Below are 14,842 nucleotides of genomic sequence, written 5' to 3'. Positions count from 1 at the left end.
AACACTGAGGTTAGTTAGGAGGAAGCATTGCTAGAGATGTCAGTCTTTAATATTCATAATTCACTGTTTATTGTCCTGTCATTTTAATGGGAAACTAAAGCTGCTATTTCTGTGAAGATAATTTTAAAGCAGCTATTTCATTATCCTTGCTAGAGATCATTACAAACATTTTTCTATTAGCTGTTATTGTTGCTGCTTGTCATCACGAGCCTTTAACTGCTTTTAAAATAAAGGATTCCTCAAACAAAAGCCACAAATTGTCACATTATATTGTTGGGCTTATGTGAGGGATCTGAGATGAGCTCTCTCACATTGTGAAAGCTGTAAGTAGTGGTTTGAGTGTTAAAATATTTGGTTTTCTTTGATTAATCCCCAGACTCCATTGGGGTTAACACCTGTTTCATGCAAAGGTAAAACAGGAAAAACAAAATGGGTATGGAGTCAATTCCAGTTTGTATCTGGCTGTATTTGAGAGTGGTTCATCAAAGAGTCAAGAGTGCTACAAACACTGTAGCAGTCTCTGATCTAGCAGTACTCTAGCAGTGCCTAGAAACAGGACTAAAACCTGGGAGAAACCCCCCCAAAACTGGCCTTGGTCACATTTCCTGTTCTCTCTGTTCCACAGGGGAAGTGAAATTTCACCTCCACCCAAGCGAGCTGCAGAGCCCTGGGTGCAGGGAGGGCTGTTGGCAATTTCCACATGGGATCTGGGGGTAGGGCTGGGTTATGGTTCAAAGCAGCTGCTGGAGACTTGAAGTTTAAAGGGAAATTAATTCAGTTCTGACCATCTAAGTAATCAACTACAGTGACCTCAGATGAAACAGAAAAAACACAAGGGAGATCCCAAATCTGTTCCCCACTCTCCTGCAGTGCTGGACAAGGAGCTGAGGGCAGGGGCTCCAAGAAAGCTCTGGAACTCTGTGAGGACACAGCGAATTTACTGAATTCTGCAGTAGCAGGCATTCATTCCCACTGGGGATGTAGAACAATCACCCAAATTGCTCATGAAAACCAAGATGACTTGAGTTATGGCTTGGTGGGCACATTGTTCCAAGAGCAATTTTCCAGCAAATTTCAACATTTTGTATTTACAATGCAGGCATGATGTTTGATGTCTTAATGCTCCTTTTGTGGTACAGCCTTTCCCTGGTTAGATTTTGGTTAAGAGAATGTTTAAGCATCTGTAGTCCTTGATATAATTTTATGGCCTGCTGATTTTACAGCTGACTCAGCTGGAATGGGCTGAGTTCTTTCAGACAACAAAAGTAGTGATATATTGTAATTTATTTTTAAAAGGAGCTATTTGTTAAATATTTAAAGATCACCTTTTATAATATATATAATATATATAATATAATATATAATATGTAATATATCATATATCATATATCATATATCATATATCATATATCATCATATATATTATATATAAATATATAAAATATATAAAATATATAATATACAATATTATGTATCATCTATAGTATATATAATATATAATAAATATAATATATGAGTATATAAAATAAATAAAATATAAAAATATATAAATAATATATACATTTAAAAATGCAAAAACCTACTTATTTGTGGTTTTTTGTTTGTTTTTTTAAGTAATAAAACCATGTTCCCACACTCAGCATTACCTGACATAGCCCCATAGATTTGATACATAAATTCTTGCTTGTGCACATTAAATCATACATGCTCTGTGACTCTTGAGTTTGTGAAAGCAAGCTGCTCTTGTATCAATCTTATAACATTTTTAATATTTTGAGCTTTCCTTCTTGAGGAGAGTACCTGAGTGTTTATGTTTACAGGAGAGACAACATTTTGTCTTCTCTGTGGGTGGGGTGTGGAGCTGTTAACCCCCAAAGGGCTGCCATGAATGGATGGATGGGTGTTTTGAAGCCCATCACCAGTGAAGAGATATTCCTGCTGTCCAGGAATCCCTGCTGGCAGCCTCTCTTTGCCATGTTTGTGCAGGAACTGGAAGCAGCACATGGACAGAGATGCTCTTTAGGGTGATGGTAAGAATTGGATTTACTTGGGAAGTCCCACGTTGTTACAGTGGGGTTTTCCTTCTGTGCTCTCCTCCACCCTCGACCCTTTGTCCTCCCAAGCAGCAGTGTCCCAGCCCTTGGAGGATTCCTGGAATCTCAGAAAGTGATGTCACTTACACCTATTCTAGCAGAAATTTTCCCTCTGCCTGGTGTCCTTTTTCTGTAGTAGCACGGGTGGCAGAAGAACCATTGAGTTATAAGGAAATTACTGACAAATAAACAGGGATGAAAACTTCATCCAAAACTTCTCCAGCCAAGGATTTGTACTGAGTACTCCTTCTAAGCCGCGCTATGAGGAAAATTGCAAATGTCTCCCTCATGGTGACTCCCAGCAGTGAAATAGTTTCTGTTCTGCAGCTGCTCAGCAAAGCGTGTGCGACTTTGTCACGTGTGATGTGCTCCTCACCCTGTGTGGGTGCTGCCTTTGTTATCAGCCAAGTTCCAGAACAAGCTGTGGAGAACAAAAAAATTGTAATTGTATTCTTGAAGTTTTCCAAGTTAGGCATTTTGAGTGTTAGAAACCATCAGCTATTTCCAGTTCCTTTCAGATGACTCAGCTGTGGAGACTGGCCTCTGTCGTTTGAAATGCTGGATTCATATACACAGCTTAATCATCTTCTGAATGAAGGAAGTGCAAATCCTCCTCTGCTTGGCTTCTGCAGGCTTTTATCCCCCTTAGTCACCCATCCTTTTCTCCTGGTCTGTCTCTGCAGAGGATGAAAGGCAGTCATTGCAGGGGTTTTATCTCACAGGGGTGAGGACACACACACCACACAGAGCCATTCCAATTACAGAACTGATTCTTAAACCCAGCTGGAAATCAGTCTCAAACACCAAAGAGGGGCTGATGAGACCAAACCCTTTGGTTTATTTGGCCAATCCTCCCAGCCAGCCCCCTTGCTTTGGGTGTCTGTGCAGTTCCCTGAGCTCCTTGGGGACCTGCATCACCTTGGCTGGAGCTGCACCTTCAGGAGTGCAGGGTCAGGGAGTTTTTGGGTCCCTTTAGCAGCAATTGCACCCTCCAGGATTCCTGCCTGGTGTTTCCAGTGCACCCAGTCCCACAGAGCAGCAGGGTGCACAGGAACTGGGGTTTACCAGCTGGCCTGAGGCTGCATGACCATGAAATACTGCACAAAGTGCTAAAGACTCACTAAAGAAACACCTGGAAATCTGCAGGGTCTGCTGGCTCTTCATTCTTTTTATCACACATCCAAAAATCTGGGCTTTCATTCTTCTCATGTCTGTTTGGGATCCTTGATGTTGTCACAATAGTTGGATTTTTTGATGGTAATTTTCCCTGGTACAGATTGCTGAGGGACCTCAAGTTGTTTTAATATATTTGGGCCTTTAAAAATTACGATGCTGCACATCAGTTAAGTAGGGGAATGGTAGTGAAAAAGACCCACAAAGGGATTTGATTTCATTACTTTGTTTTACCTAATATACTTTTTTCCTTTTTTGTTTTATCACTCTTTGATAGGATGAAGTCATAGTACAAAGTTATTAGTCTAATTTAAATTTACATTAAAGTTCATCATCACTTTAGGAGAACAGAAGGAATAAAAGCTCAGTCAAGTGTCAATATAAATATTCAGCTGTGACTTTGGGAGTTGTAGTAGCAGAAAATTCCAAGCATGTCTAAAAAAGATTAATCACAGTGAAGAAAACAAAGTCCAGAATTATAATAACTCCAGGCTTCTGCCAATCGAAAACAATTTGTGTCCTGCACCTTTTGACACTTCAGGACAGAAATCTTGTGTGGAAACTCTGGGAAGAGCTGGCAGTAATTAGCAGCTTGTTTGGAAATCCTCAGCCCATCCTCAGCCCATCCCTTGGACAGGGTGACAAATTTCAGAGAATTTCTGTCCCTGCGGAGTTCAGCAGCCACTAGGTGCCAATGTTGGTCCAGTTTCAGAGCAGTCGGACAAAGCAGTGATGGCAGGCACAGGAGGTGCCTTTGCAACTCCCCTTAGGGGCTCTGAGATTTTGCTGTGCACAATTTGTGTCCTTTCATTGCCCCTTTCACAGAATTCACAGAATTCACAGAATCACTGGGTTTGAAGAGACCCTCAAGGTCATCGAGTCCAGCCCAGCCCCAACACCTCAGCCAAACCCTGGCACCCAGTGCCACATCCAGGCTTTGTTAAACACACCCAGGGATGGGGACTCCCCCACCTTCCTGGGCAGCCATTCCAGAACTTTATCACTCTTTCATGAAAAACTTTTTCCTGATATCCAACCTGCATTTCCCTTGGCACAGCTCGAGGCTGTGTGCTCTGGTTCTGTCAGTGCTGCCTGGAGAAAGAGCCTGTGGGAACCCAGGAAATTCCTCTGGCTGCCCTGCAGGACTCAAGACCCTGGCAGGGGGCTCAGAGACCTTGGCACAGAGCCCAAGACCCCTGTGCCTGTGATTTAGCCCTTGGAAAAAACAATTCCCAACCTTGTATGAAGAATGACAAGCCACAAAAGTTTAAGTAGAAGGATAGTGAATTTATCACAGAGTGGAAAAATAGATTTTGGGGGTTTTTAGAATGGGGGTTCAGGGGGCAAGATGGAGGGATCTGGGCATGTCCAGCCTTTCTCCTTCTTCTTCTTGGCCTCCATCTTCTGCTGTGATGGTAGCACTTTTGGATTGGTTTAGAGTAGAAGCTCACTGTCTAACATAGGTGATAGGTATTGGGAAGTAATTGTAAATATTGTACATGTAGTTTTTAGAATAAAGACATAACACTGCCCTGGGGGCAGGCAGAGTGCTTCTGACTGTACTACTGAGAAGACATCGGCTGGACAGGAGAAAGAATTTTATAGATAAGATACAATAAACAACCTTGAGACTGAGAACTGAAGAGCTCTGACTCCTTCTTCAACTACCAGGCTGGGAAAAGAGACTTTCTAACACATCTTGGGTCCACTCTGAGCAGCGAGAGACCCTGAGAAGAGCCCAGCCCCACCTGACTACAGCCACCTTTCAGGGAGTTGTAGAGTGATGAGGGCACCTCTGAGCCTCCTTTGCTCCAGGCTGAGCACCCCCAGCTCCCTCAGGGGGTCCTCACAGGGTTTGTGTTCCCAGCCCCTCTCCAGCCTCGTTGTCCCCTCTGGATGTGCTCAGTGTCCCAAGGTCCTTCCCAAGCTGAGGGCCCAGAGCTGGGCACAGCACTCCAGGTGAGGCCTCAGCAGTGCCCAGGGCAGGGGCAGAGCGAGCTCCCTGCTCCTGCTGCCCACACCATTCCTGAGCCAGGCCAGGAGCCATTGGCCTTCTTGGCCACCAGGGCACTCTGCTGGCTCATGTTCAGCTGGCTGTCACCAGCACCTGTTGGGAATGATGAAAGTTTGACCAGAAAGTCTCACAGATCTGTGTGCTTGGCAGAAAGATTTTTAAATGTAGAGTCTGATGAAGGAATAGAGATGGAAGCAAGTTTTGATATTGAAGAAAAGAATTGCTGAGCCAGTCTCACTGGATAACCAAGAAGGCAAAGGGTGAGTGAGTTAGAAGGGGTTTTATGGCTTAGAGCAAAGGATAAACCCACCCCAAACAAGAAGATGTTTGTACCAAGCAGGAAGAGAGCACAGGCAAACAAGGCAGCAAAGTGGCAAGTAGAAAAAAGGTCTCAGAATTTTCCACTGCAAGAAAACTGAAAAACAACTTCCAGCTTAAACTGTGATGTACTGACTGTTAGTGACTGGAGAACAGTGACATGAATATGGTAATTACAGTAGTTATGATGGGCTATAGATAACAGTTAAGGTATGGATTGGTTCTACTGTATGAAGATGCTCAGCAAAGAAAAGTCTATAATGCACTGGAACCAAAACCAAAGGGACTCCAGGCCTGCCTGCAGCTGGAGCTGACAGCTGTGGGCACAGCTCTGTCACCCACCACCCTGGCCTGCTGGAACCCCTTGGATGGAATAAACTGCATTTTGGATACAATAAACTGCATTTTGGATGGAATAAACTGCATTTTGGATACAATAAACTGCATTTTGGATACAACAAACTGCATTTTGGATACAATAAACTGCATTTTGTACACAATAAACTGCATTTTGGATACAATAAACTGCATTTTGGAGAGCCCCTGGAGTCCCACATCCCTCATTTTGGCTCTTTCAAGTACCCCCAGGTCCCTTTCTGCCTGGGCACTGTCCAGCCACACTGTCCCTTCAGGCTGTAATTGCTGCTGGTTTAGTTTTTGTCTTTCCCTAATCCAGCTTTTGATAAGTGCACCTGAACATTACATTACTGGGTTTTGCAGTGTCCTTGCAAACTCAGGATAATCAAGAATACCCTCAGTTCTAAATGCTCTGCTGTCTTGAGGGCAGCCTTTGGTGGTGTGGCCATTGCCAGACCTTCCTCTGCTTTGCCCTGCTGCTGATGGGAGAGGGCTGCAAAGGTCGATTTTATTTGGATGTGTCAGGTTCCAGAGTCCTTCTCCATGGCCATAAGAGGGAATCTATAAATCCTTGTCAAAAAATAAATTATAAGTTGAAAGGTAAAACTCTTTTGACCCCTAAAGAGGAGACAAGAGAGATGATTCAAGGAGAAAAGGGAGGCTGTAATCCATCCCTGCTGACACTCCCTTCTCTAGGGATCAAGGTCATTTAAGAAAACCCTCATTTGAATTTTTCCCCTTGGACTAAGATGAATGCTTTGTATTTCTGTAGCCCTATTCCTTAATAGTATTCTGAGGGAAGAGGTTTCAGTCCCCTATTTCCAGGGAATGTCTTGATGCAGAACAGCACCATTCAATTTTAATAACTTTGGATTGCTAGAGAACTGGATGCTTGCTGGTCAGACAAGCTAAGCCAAATGAAATCTGAGCAAAATTCTAAACTCTAACATTTCTTTTGGCTGAAATGAAGAAGCCAGGTCAGGCAGTGGCTGTGACATCACTGGGATGAACACTGGGGAAGGCACTGGAGAGGCCACGTCAGGAGCAAAGTGCCCCAGGGAGGGAGCATATAAATATAAATAGCAGCCATGTGGCCATTATGCAACTGGAGCAATTTGTTGTCACACACCCATTATTGAGTGCAATCTGAATTTCAGTGGAGTCAATCTAATGGCAAAATATTTACATGGGTTCCAGCAACAGAGCTGCAGCACTTTGGGAAATGGTTTTGTGCTCTGGACAGAAAAGGCATTAAGATAAATAAACTTAGCATTGCTAAGCATTACAGTAAACTTAGCACCATCGAAGGAGTAATTAAATAGGAATTGTTAATATTTCATCTGTTGGCAGTGAAACTAAAATCCTGTAATTCAGGTATAAATCATAACATGCAAGTGTGTGGGCCTTAAGAATCCAGGAAGAACAGCAGTTTTGTGAAGCCTCAAATTCTATTTTAATAATTTCCCAAACAGTGCATTTAAACATAAATCAGCATGAGAATGAATGTGTACTGGCTAATTAATTTAGAATACAAGAGTGGCAGCACACACCAGCCAAGACCCTGTTTCACTGCATTCAGTGTGTGTTTTGTACATTGAATTAGTGTTCAGTTCTTACAGTTTATGTTTTCTAGTTCAAAAATAGAAGAAATTTCCTGTTCACCTGAGGCAATCCCTATTTTTTCTTGTCCTGTTAGGGTAGGAAAAGTCTTGGTTTTCTGCTGTTTGAAACTTTTTCTTGGGTGAGTTTTTCTCTTTTTATTGGACCAGTTATTCTAGTAGTTTTTAATGCACTTCCATATCTGGTCAGTGCAAGCAGAAGGTGTGCAAATAAAATGAAAAATTACTGTCATTATGTGACATCTCTCTTATGGCTTAGCTGGGTTTAACTGAACAGAAAGAAATATTTTACTTGGAATTACTCATTTTCTGTGTAGTTAAATTCTTTGAAAGGGAGCACTAAATTTGAATCCTTACATTCACAGCCACTTACCCAAGTGATAAATACAGAACCAGCTGGTTAACTTTGCAATGTATTTTGTTCCTGAGAGCAGAGCTGTGCTCGGTCTCTAGTATGAGTTTAGTGAGAATTGATTTTACCTAGGTTGCTGAGCAAACCTTAGGACAGGTTTACAGTCAAAATCCTCTCAGGTTAGATGAGTGTGAGCCCATGGAGATGTGTAAATTCAAATCTACTTCCTACACTCACTCACATGTAAGAGAAGAGAGTCAGAACAGAAAAATGCCACATATGCACCTCATGGAGCTGCCCAGAGCTGCTGGGAAAGGCTGGGCTGATTCTCAAAGCATGGGTGAAACAAAAAGCTGTTTTCAGATTTCTACTGAAAAAGAAAAGCTGTCAAGTGCACTTAGATCTTATTCATCTTTTAACCTTCACCTGCAGGAGCTGGGATTTGAAACACATAAGAAATGTATGTTCTAAAAATACCAACATCCTTAGAGCATGGGATGGGGCAGAAATCACGTAAATTCAGTAACTCCAAACCAATGGTAGGTATGTTTTAGTGAAAATATTGCAATTTTCCTCTGAATAAGCATCTCTTCTAAAATAACAAGCATGCACTTTTGCTCCTCTGTGCAAGCAGCTGCTCCTGCCAGGGCAGGAGGGCTCGAGCTGGCTCCATTCCCCAAGCCATGGCACCTCCTGTACTGCCCAGGTGCCCAGCCCTCCCTGGCACTGCCACTTGCATTGGAGCTGCTGGCACTGCCACTGCCCTGTGCAGGCAGGAGGAAGGTATTTCCTACTAAAAATAAAAATAAAATTAAAAACAAATAAAAAAGCAGGGATATCAAGTGTCCATGGCAATGCCACTGTTTTTCCCACTTGCTCAGCTCCACCCTTGGCACCCTTTGGGCAGCTCCTCCCCAGGCTCCCCTGCTCCTGCTGTGCTCTCCCAGGAGCTCCACTGGCTCCAGCAGCTGCTGTTGCTTTCTTTCTGGGTTTGGAGATCCTTCTGTCTTATAAACGAGCAGAAGTGCTTCAATTCTTTCAGTTCTGGTGCAGAAAAGAGTGTTTGCAGCTGAGTGCAGCTGGCAGCCCCAGAGTGGCTGCACCCAGAGGAGAAACATCAGTGCTGCAAAGCCAGAGAGCTCCACAGGGCAGAGACACTTCTGTTCCATGGAGCAGGGCTGGGCTGGTTTATCCCATGGGGCAGAGCCACTTTTATTCCATGGGGCTGAGCTGGGCTGGTTTATTATATTGGACAGAGCTGGGATGTTTTATTCCATTGGCTGGGCTGTTTTATTTCACTGGGCAGAGCTGGGCTGGTTTACTCCCCTGGGCAGAGCTGGGATGTTTTATTCCATTGGGCAGAGCCACCTTTATTCCACTGGGCAGAGCTGGGCTGGTTTATTATATTGGCTGGGCTGTTTTATTCCATTGGCTGGGCTGTTTTATTCCATTGGGCAGAGCTGGGATGTTTTATTTCACTGGGCAGAGCTGGGCTGGTTTATCCCATTGGGCAGAGCTGGGCTGGTTTATTATATTGGGCAGAGCTGGGATGTTTTATTATATTGGGCAGAGCTGGGATGTTTTATTATATTGGGCAGAGCTGGGCTGTTTTATTCCATTGTGCAGAGCTGGGGCTGTTTTACTCCGCCTGCTCTGAGCTGAGGCAGGGTGGTTTTTGGGAATGAGCTGCCTTGTGTTTCAGGGAGCTCCAGAGCTGGCTGTTAGCACATTAATAATCATATTAATCATAATAACCACGTTCTGTCAGGTTGGTGGCCCTGTAGCACAAAGGAGAGCAGTGTTTTGTGATGATGGAGCCTTGCAAACTGCCCTGCTGCATGAGCTCAAACCTGCAATAAACTCTAACTAAAGCCTGGCAGAAGGCAAGCAGGAAGCTGGACAGTTCAGCTTGAGCAATGCTGTTTGCTCCAGTGTTAACAAAATATAGAGAATTTATAGGCAAAAAGGTGATTCACATACTGTGCTATTTAATAAATGAAACCTGCAAATATTCCTCAATTAAATACCTTAATTGAGTTTCAGTCTACACAGAATTGCTGTTCATCCAGAACTGATGTTCACACAAACCTTCTCTGTGTGCTACTGTGAGGTTTTGGTCAATAATGCTGAGTCTGACTCCTGCCCACTGAGGAAACAAACCTAATTTTATTTTATTTTATTTTAATTTATTTATTTTATTTTATTTTATTTTATTTTATTTTATTTTATTTTATTTTATTTTATTTTATTTTATTTTATTTTATTTTATTTTATTTTATTTTATTTTATTTTATTTTATTTATCATCCCAGCAGTCACACCTGTGTTCCCAGACTGTGCCAGCAGATACAGTCACCACCAGTTTGGCCCTTGCAGGCAGGATGCAGTAACAGTTTCTGGAGTGTTCCAAACCCATTTTGGGAGTGCTGCCTGTGTGTTTCATTTTGATAGCTGAAGTATTTTCCTGTCTTTGCATGTTGTTAGCAGCTGTAGTGTTATTTATGCAGTTTGATGGAGTTTGTGGCTAAGCATGACACAGTGGCCCTGCCAGATAAACACTGAGTGTTGCTTTTGACCCTCAGTTAGTTCCAGCTGCCCCCTTTGCAGAGGGTTTTTTTCCAAGATAAAACCCAAATGGATGAAAAGTTATAAATGCAAGGCTGTTTTGGTAGAATGTGAATTACTGCCATGGAAGAAGATTCCCTTCTCTTTCCTCTTATAAGGACAGAAAAGTTCTCTCAATTATTTTTTTCCTGTATTCCGTGCATCTTATTTGATGTGTTGGTTGGTGCAAGCAGAAATGTTCACTAATTGCTCATTTTAAAAATATTTGTACTATTGAAGCCATGTGGTAAAGCAGTTCACTATTGCATGCATATCTAGTTTATAGGCACAGAAGAGAGTGATAAGTTTTTAGTGTGAATGATTTATTTCATTTTGGGGAAACGAAAAATGTCATGTAGGAAATTCCATGAGAGATAGCAGATGCATTTCTTCTGTAATGTTCTGCATTCGTACAGAATGGTTGCTGTCTTTTAAAACATTGAAAAGCTCAGTCCAGGGGAAATATTCTAAAATTATCTCCAGAGGATAAGTTCAGGAAATATCTTAGAAATTTAATCAGAAATGTTTAGAATAGTGAAAGAGATCAAATTTGGGTCAATATGAATGTTCAATAAGCACCTGTTATTTCAGTTCCACATAGAATGCTTTATTAATGTTCACCCTCCAGGAAATTCCGTAAGATTCAAAATTATTTTGCTGATTATATTGCCATTACCAGTCCATCTTTAACTGCATTCAGTGTCTGGTCTGTGTAATCTGGGTGCTTTTGGTGGCAGGAAGCTCCTGAACCTGAGGAAGAGAGGGCTGGGTTTTCCTGCACACAGGAATGGTCCTGCCAAGCCCCCTGGGACACCAAGAGATGCTGATGGGCTGTAAACTCACAGTGAGAAAAGATTTGTTAAAATAATACAATTGGTGCTCATCTCCATTTATTAACAACTGTAGGGGTGTAAATCTTCTTTCTATAAGACCTGAGAATTAAGTGGGAAAATGGAAAGTTAAATGATTTTTAAAAATGTGGAATCTTCTCTTCACAGGAGCAGATGGCAGCAGGGTGGAGCTGTCTGTCCAAACCTCACCAAGCTTCTTTTTGGACAAAAATTAAATCCAGCTCTTCTGAGGACCCAAACTTTGGGCTTTTTTAGCACTGACTATTCAAACCAGTGCTACCAGTGCTCTTTTGTAGTGGAGGAGTTTGGAGTTTCTGTCAGGGCAGGGAAGAGCTCACAGTACCTTGTGGGTTTTGGGGATGCTCCTCCTCAGCCGCCGGCTCCCAAGGCGGAGCTGGCAGACCAGCTTTTTGGAGAACTTCAGAGCCCACGCCACTAAAAGGAGGGTGATTACTGCTCCAGCAATTAAAATGAGGTCTCTCCAGAAGAACTGGAGACACTTGGTTGGGAGAAGCCTGGTGCAGACACCCAGGTCATTCCCAGTCAGCTGCCCCAGGGGCTTCATCCCGAGCGGAGCGGGGCTGGCGCAGCGGAGCCGGGTGAGCGCGGGCGCAGAGAAATCCTGCAGCCAGAGCTTCAGGTACAGGATGTGACAGTCACAGTGCCAGGGGTTGTCCCACAGCCGCAGCTCCTGCAGGTGGCCCAGGCCATCCAGGGCCCCGGCAGGGATGGAGGCCAGGCTGTTGTTGTGCAGGTGCAGGATGCGGGTCAGGCGGGGCAGGGCGGGCAGGGCGCGCAGCCCCCGAGAGCTGCAGTCCACCCCTGTCCCCCAGGGCTCCCCCAGGGACCAGCAGCTGCACTGGGATGGACAATCCTCCCCCAGCACCGTGGGGAGCAGCAGGGCACAGCCCAGCACGGCCAGCAGCTCCATCTCCAGCTGCAGAAACAACAAGAAGTGAAGATTATTGGCGTGGTTCCACAGCGGTTATTTCTCACCCAGGTTTAGGTTTCTGGAATAAAATCTTTGTGGAAGAGGTTTTACAGTGACTTCTGGGAGCCATTGAGAAATTTGATAAGAGGATCCATGTTTACCCATGAAAGAATTCCCTACCAAGGTTGTTGACATAGAAACCAAGAAAGAAAGCAGGATAAATAAGATAAATCTGCAACTGCCTATTCCAAGAAGCACTTTGCTTGTCTCTCGTGACCAGTGAGTAAAGTGTAAACTTATGAGCTTTGTAAGAATGTAGAACAAGCATGCATGCTAGAATAAAAACAGGGTTTGAAGCCTTCTGGAAACGGAATGTGTTGCTTTGTTTTGTCTCTGTCTCAATTATGACAAATCTTTAACTTTCTGTGTGTCCCACAGAACCTCCCCATCTTCAGCATAAACATTGAAGACAGAGCACAGTTCTTCCCTTTTCTCTCTGGTTATTGTTTTCCACTCATAATTGTACAAAAATCTTTTTCTGTATGTCCCACAGAATCACTCCTCAACTTCAGCACAAACACTGAAGACAGAGCACAGTTCTTCCCTTTCCTCTCTGGTTCATTGTTTTCCCTTCATAACTGTACAAAAAATATTATTGATCAAAATTCTGGGGCAGAATGTCACCAGGAGATGATGGAAAAAGCCAGTTTAGTTTTAGGTAAAGGTTTCTATTCTGCTTCCATATCGTCATAGATCTAGAGTTAAAATTGTCTGTTTAAACCAGTTTTCAAAATGAAGCTTAAGGGACTGAATAATTGTAAATGTCTGAAAACCTTCTTTCTTTCAGAAGCTGAAATACTCCTCTTAGCCATCTTCTATGTCTTTGTCAGTGAGTTGACAAATACCCTGTGGTTCCTCTTTTTGTCCTGTGCCACCTGTTGCTTATTTTCTTTTCCACATGTCCTCTATAACTGCCCAGACTTAACTCTGCTCTTGACAGTCATCATTTACCTTCTGTATTGTGCTTCCACCCACCTCCCCACCCCCAGGGTTTTTTGCTAGGATGGTTCATTAACCAATTTTTGACATTGGTACATACACTACATTTTGTTTTGTTCACCCTTAAACCCTCTTGCAGCCTTTAAGATAAACTGAAATCTAGAACTGGGTATTCTGAGTATCTTTGCTCTGAACCCAGATACTCATCTGTGATTTTTCAAGAAATCTACCAGAGCTCTTTTTCCCAAAGTAAGCATCTTAGAAGCACAGACTATGACAGCTGGCTAAAAGAGGTTAATTGTTATTTATGGAAAAGATGATCTCTTCTGATTAAATATAGAAGCAGCAAGAAACCCAAACTCAAAGAGAAAACAGAACTGTGGCAGAAATGCAGAAGGGAGAGCTGGGGAGGTGCTGGCTGGCACTTACCCTGGCTGGCCCCTCCTGGTCCCTGTCCCTGTGCTGCAGTGGGGCTGGCAGGGCAGGCTGAGTGCTCAGAGTCCCCAGGGAAGGGTGGCAGGGCAGCTTTTCCCTCTGCAGGATGGGGCAGCAGCCCAGAGCTGCTATTTATGGTTGTGCCATGGCATCAAGTGCTTGGGGTGGGTCTTGTGCTTGCTGCAGACAAGAGGAAATGCTTTGGGATTTTTGTTTTGTTCTAAATGTATTTTTCCTATTGCATCTGATGGGATCTGGAAAAACTCATCTGAAATTTGTGGGGTTTTTTTTTATCTCCAGAAAATCTCCAGGTATGAAAGTTAGTTTGGGTCTGAGCTGTTGAGACATACAAGCCCCAGCAGATGAGGGAGAAGAAGTTTGCCTGTGAAATTGAGTTTTTCTGTATTGGTCAGCCAAGTTTTTTTAATATCTGCCTTTTCACCATTTAATAAAACTTTTAAAAGCACACCATAATGTCAAAATAACCATGGTAGGCAGGTGACATCATTAAGGGACAGAGAAAGACAGGAACAGAGAAAGGAAATATGAATGCCATTGAATTAAAAGAGATGAAATTGTGTTGAAGTCACCCAAAATATAGTATTTAATTTGGTCACCCATGTTCAAAAACAATAACTCCAAATGGTGAAAGGAAGATTTCTGAAATAGCTGTATGTATTTGGCCACAAAGCCAGTAAATTAGGGTCATACAAGTTTGTAATACTCATGTATCTGTTCATCTAAACACAGAATGCCATGTCTGTGTGAAGGGAAACCAAAACCAGAATTTACTTTTCAATTTGATGTGTGAGCAAAGTTTTGGATGTAAGTTTTCCTTTGCTTTAGTTACCAGCCACGAGCACACAAGAATTCTGATGGCAGCTGGCATTTGGAAACCCAGCTGGTTGTGGGTCTGTTCCATTCAGGCCAGTTCTGGGTAGTGTTGGCTTGGGGACAGGCTTGGAGATCTGTTCTGCTTTTGGAAACAAAGCCCAGGTGAGGTTTTCATGCTGCAGATGTGCAGCAGAGCTGTGGTTTTAAGCTGTCCTTTCTTTATAACTGGCTGTTCCTGAGAGGAAAGGAGATTTCTGGTGTAT

At 43.1% G+C, this 14,842-nt stretch overlaps 1 protein-coding gene across 1 annotated transcript; it reads right to left on the bottom strand.

Annotated features, from left to right (window-relative positions):
• Window positions 1-11,111: 11,111 nt before the first annotated feature.
• GP9 (glycoprotein IX platelet) lies at window positions 11,112-13,858 on the bottom strand. The gene is made up of 2 exons (XM_054639941.2): window positions 13,740-13,858; window positions 11,112-12,317 (listed from the first exon to the last, which is right to left on the bottom strand). The coding sequence occupies exon 2, from the start codon at window positions 12,309-12,311 to the stop codon at window positions 11,715-11,717; it is 597 nt and encodes a 198-aa protein (XP_054495916.1). The 5' UTR covers window positions 12,312-12,317; window positions 13,740-13,858; the 3' UTR covers window positions 11,112-11,714.
• Window positions 13,859-14,842: the final 984 nt, after the last annotated feature.

The sequence above is a fragment of the Agelaius phoeniceus genome, chromosome 11, assembly GCF_051311805.1.
Source record: "Agelaius phoeniceus isolate bAgePho1 chromosome 11, bAgePho1.hap1, whole genome shotgun sequence".
Taxonomy (NCBI): Eukaryota; Metazoa; Chordata; class Aves; order Passeriformes; family Icteridae; genus Agelaius; species Agelaius phoeniceus.
The sequence above is the reverse complement of the archived record's forward strand: the minus strand, read 5'-3'. Positions and strand labels throughout refer to the sequence as shown.

Bases quoted from the DNA above. Each gene is read 5' to 3' on its own strand.
- GP9 (XM_054639941.2), bottom strand. From the start codon at position 12,311: ATGGAGCTGCTGGCCGTGCTGGGCTGTGCCCTGCTGCTCCCCACGGTG.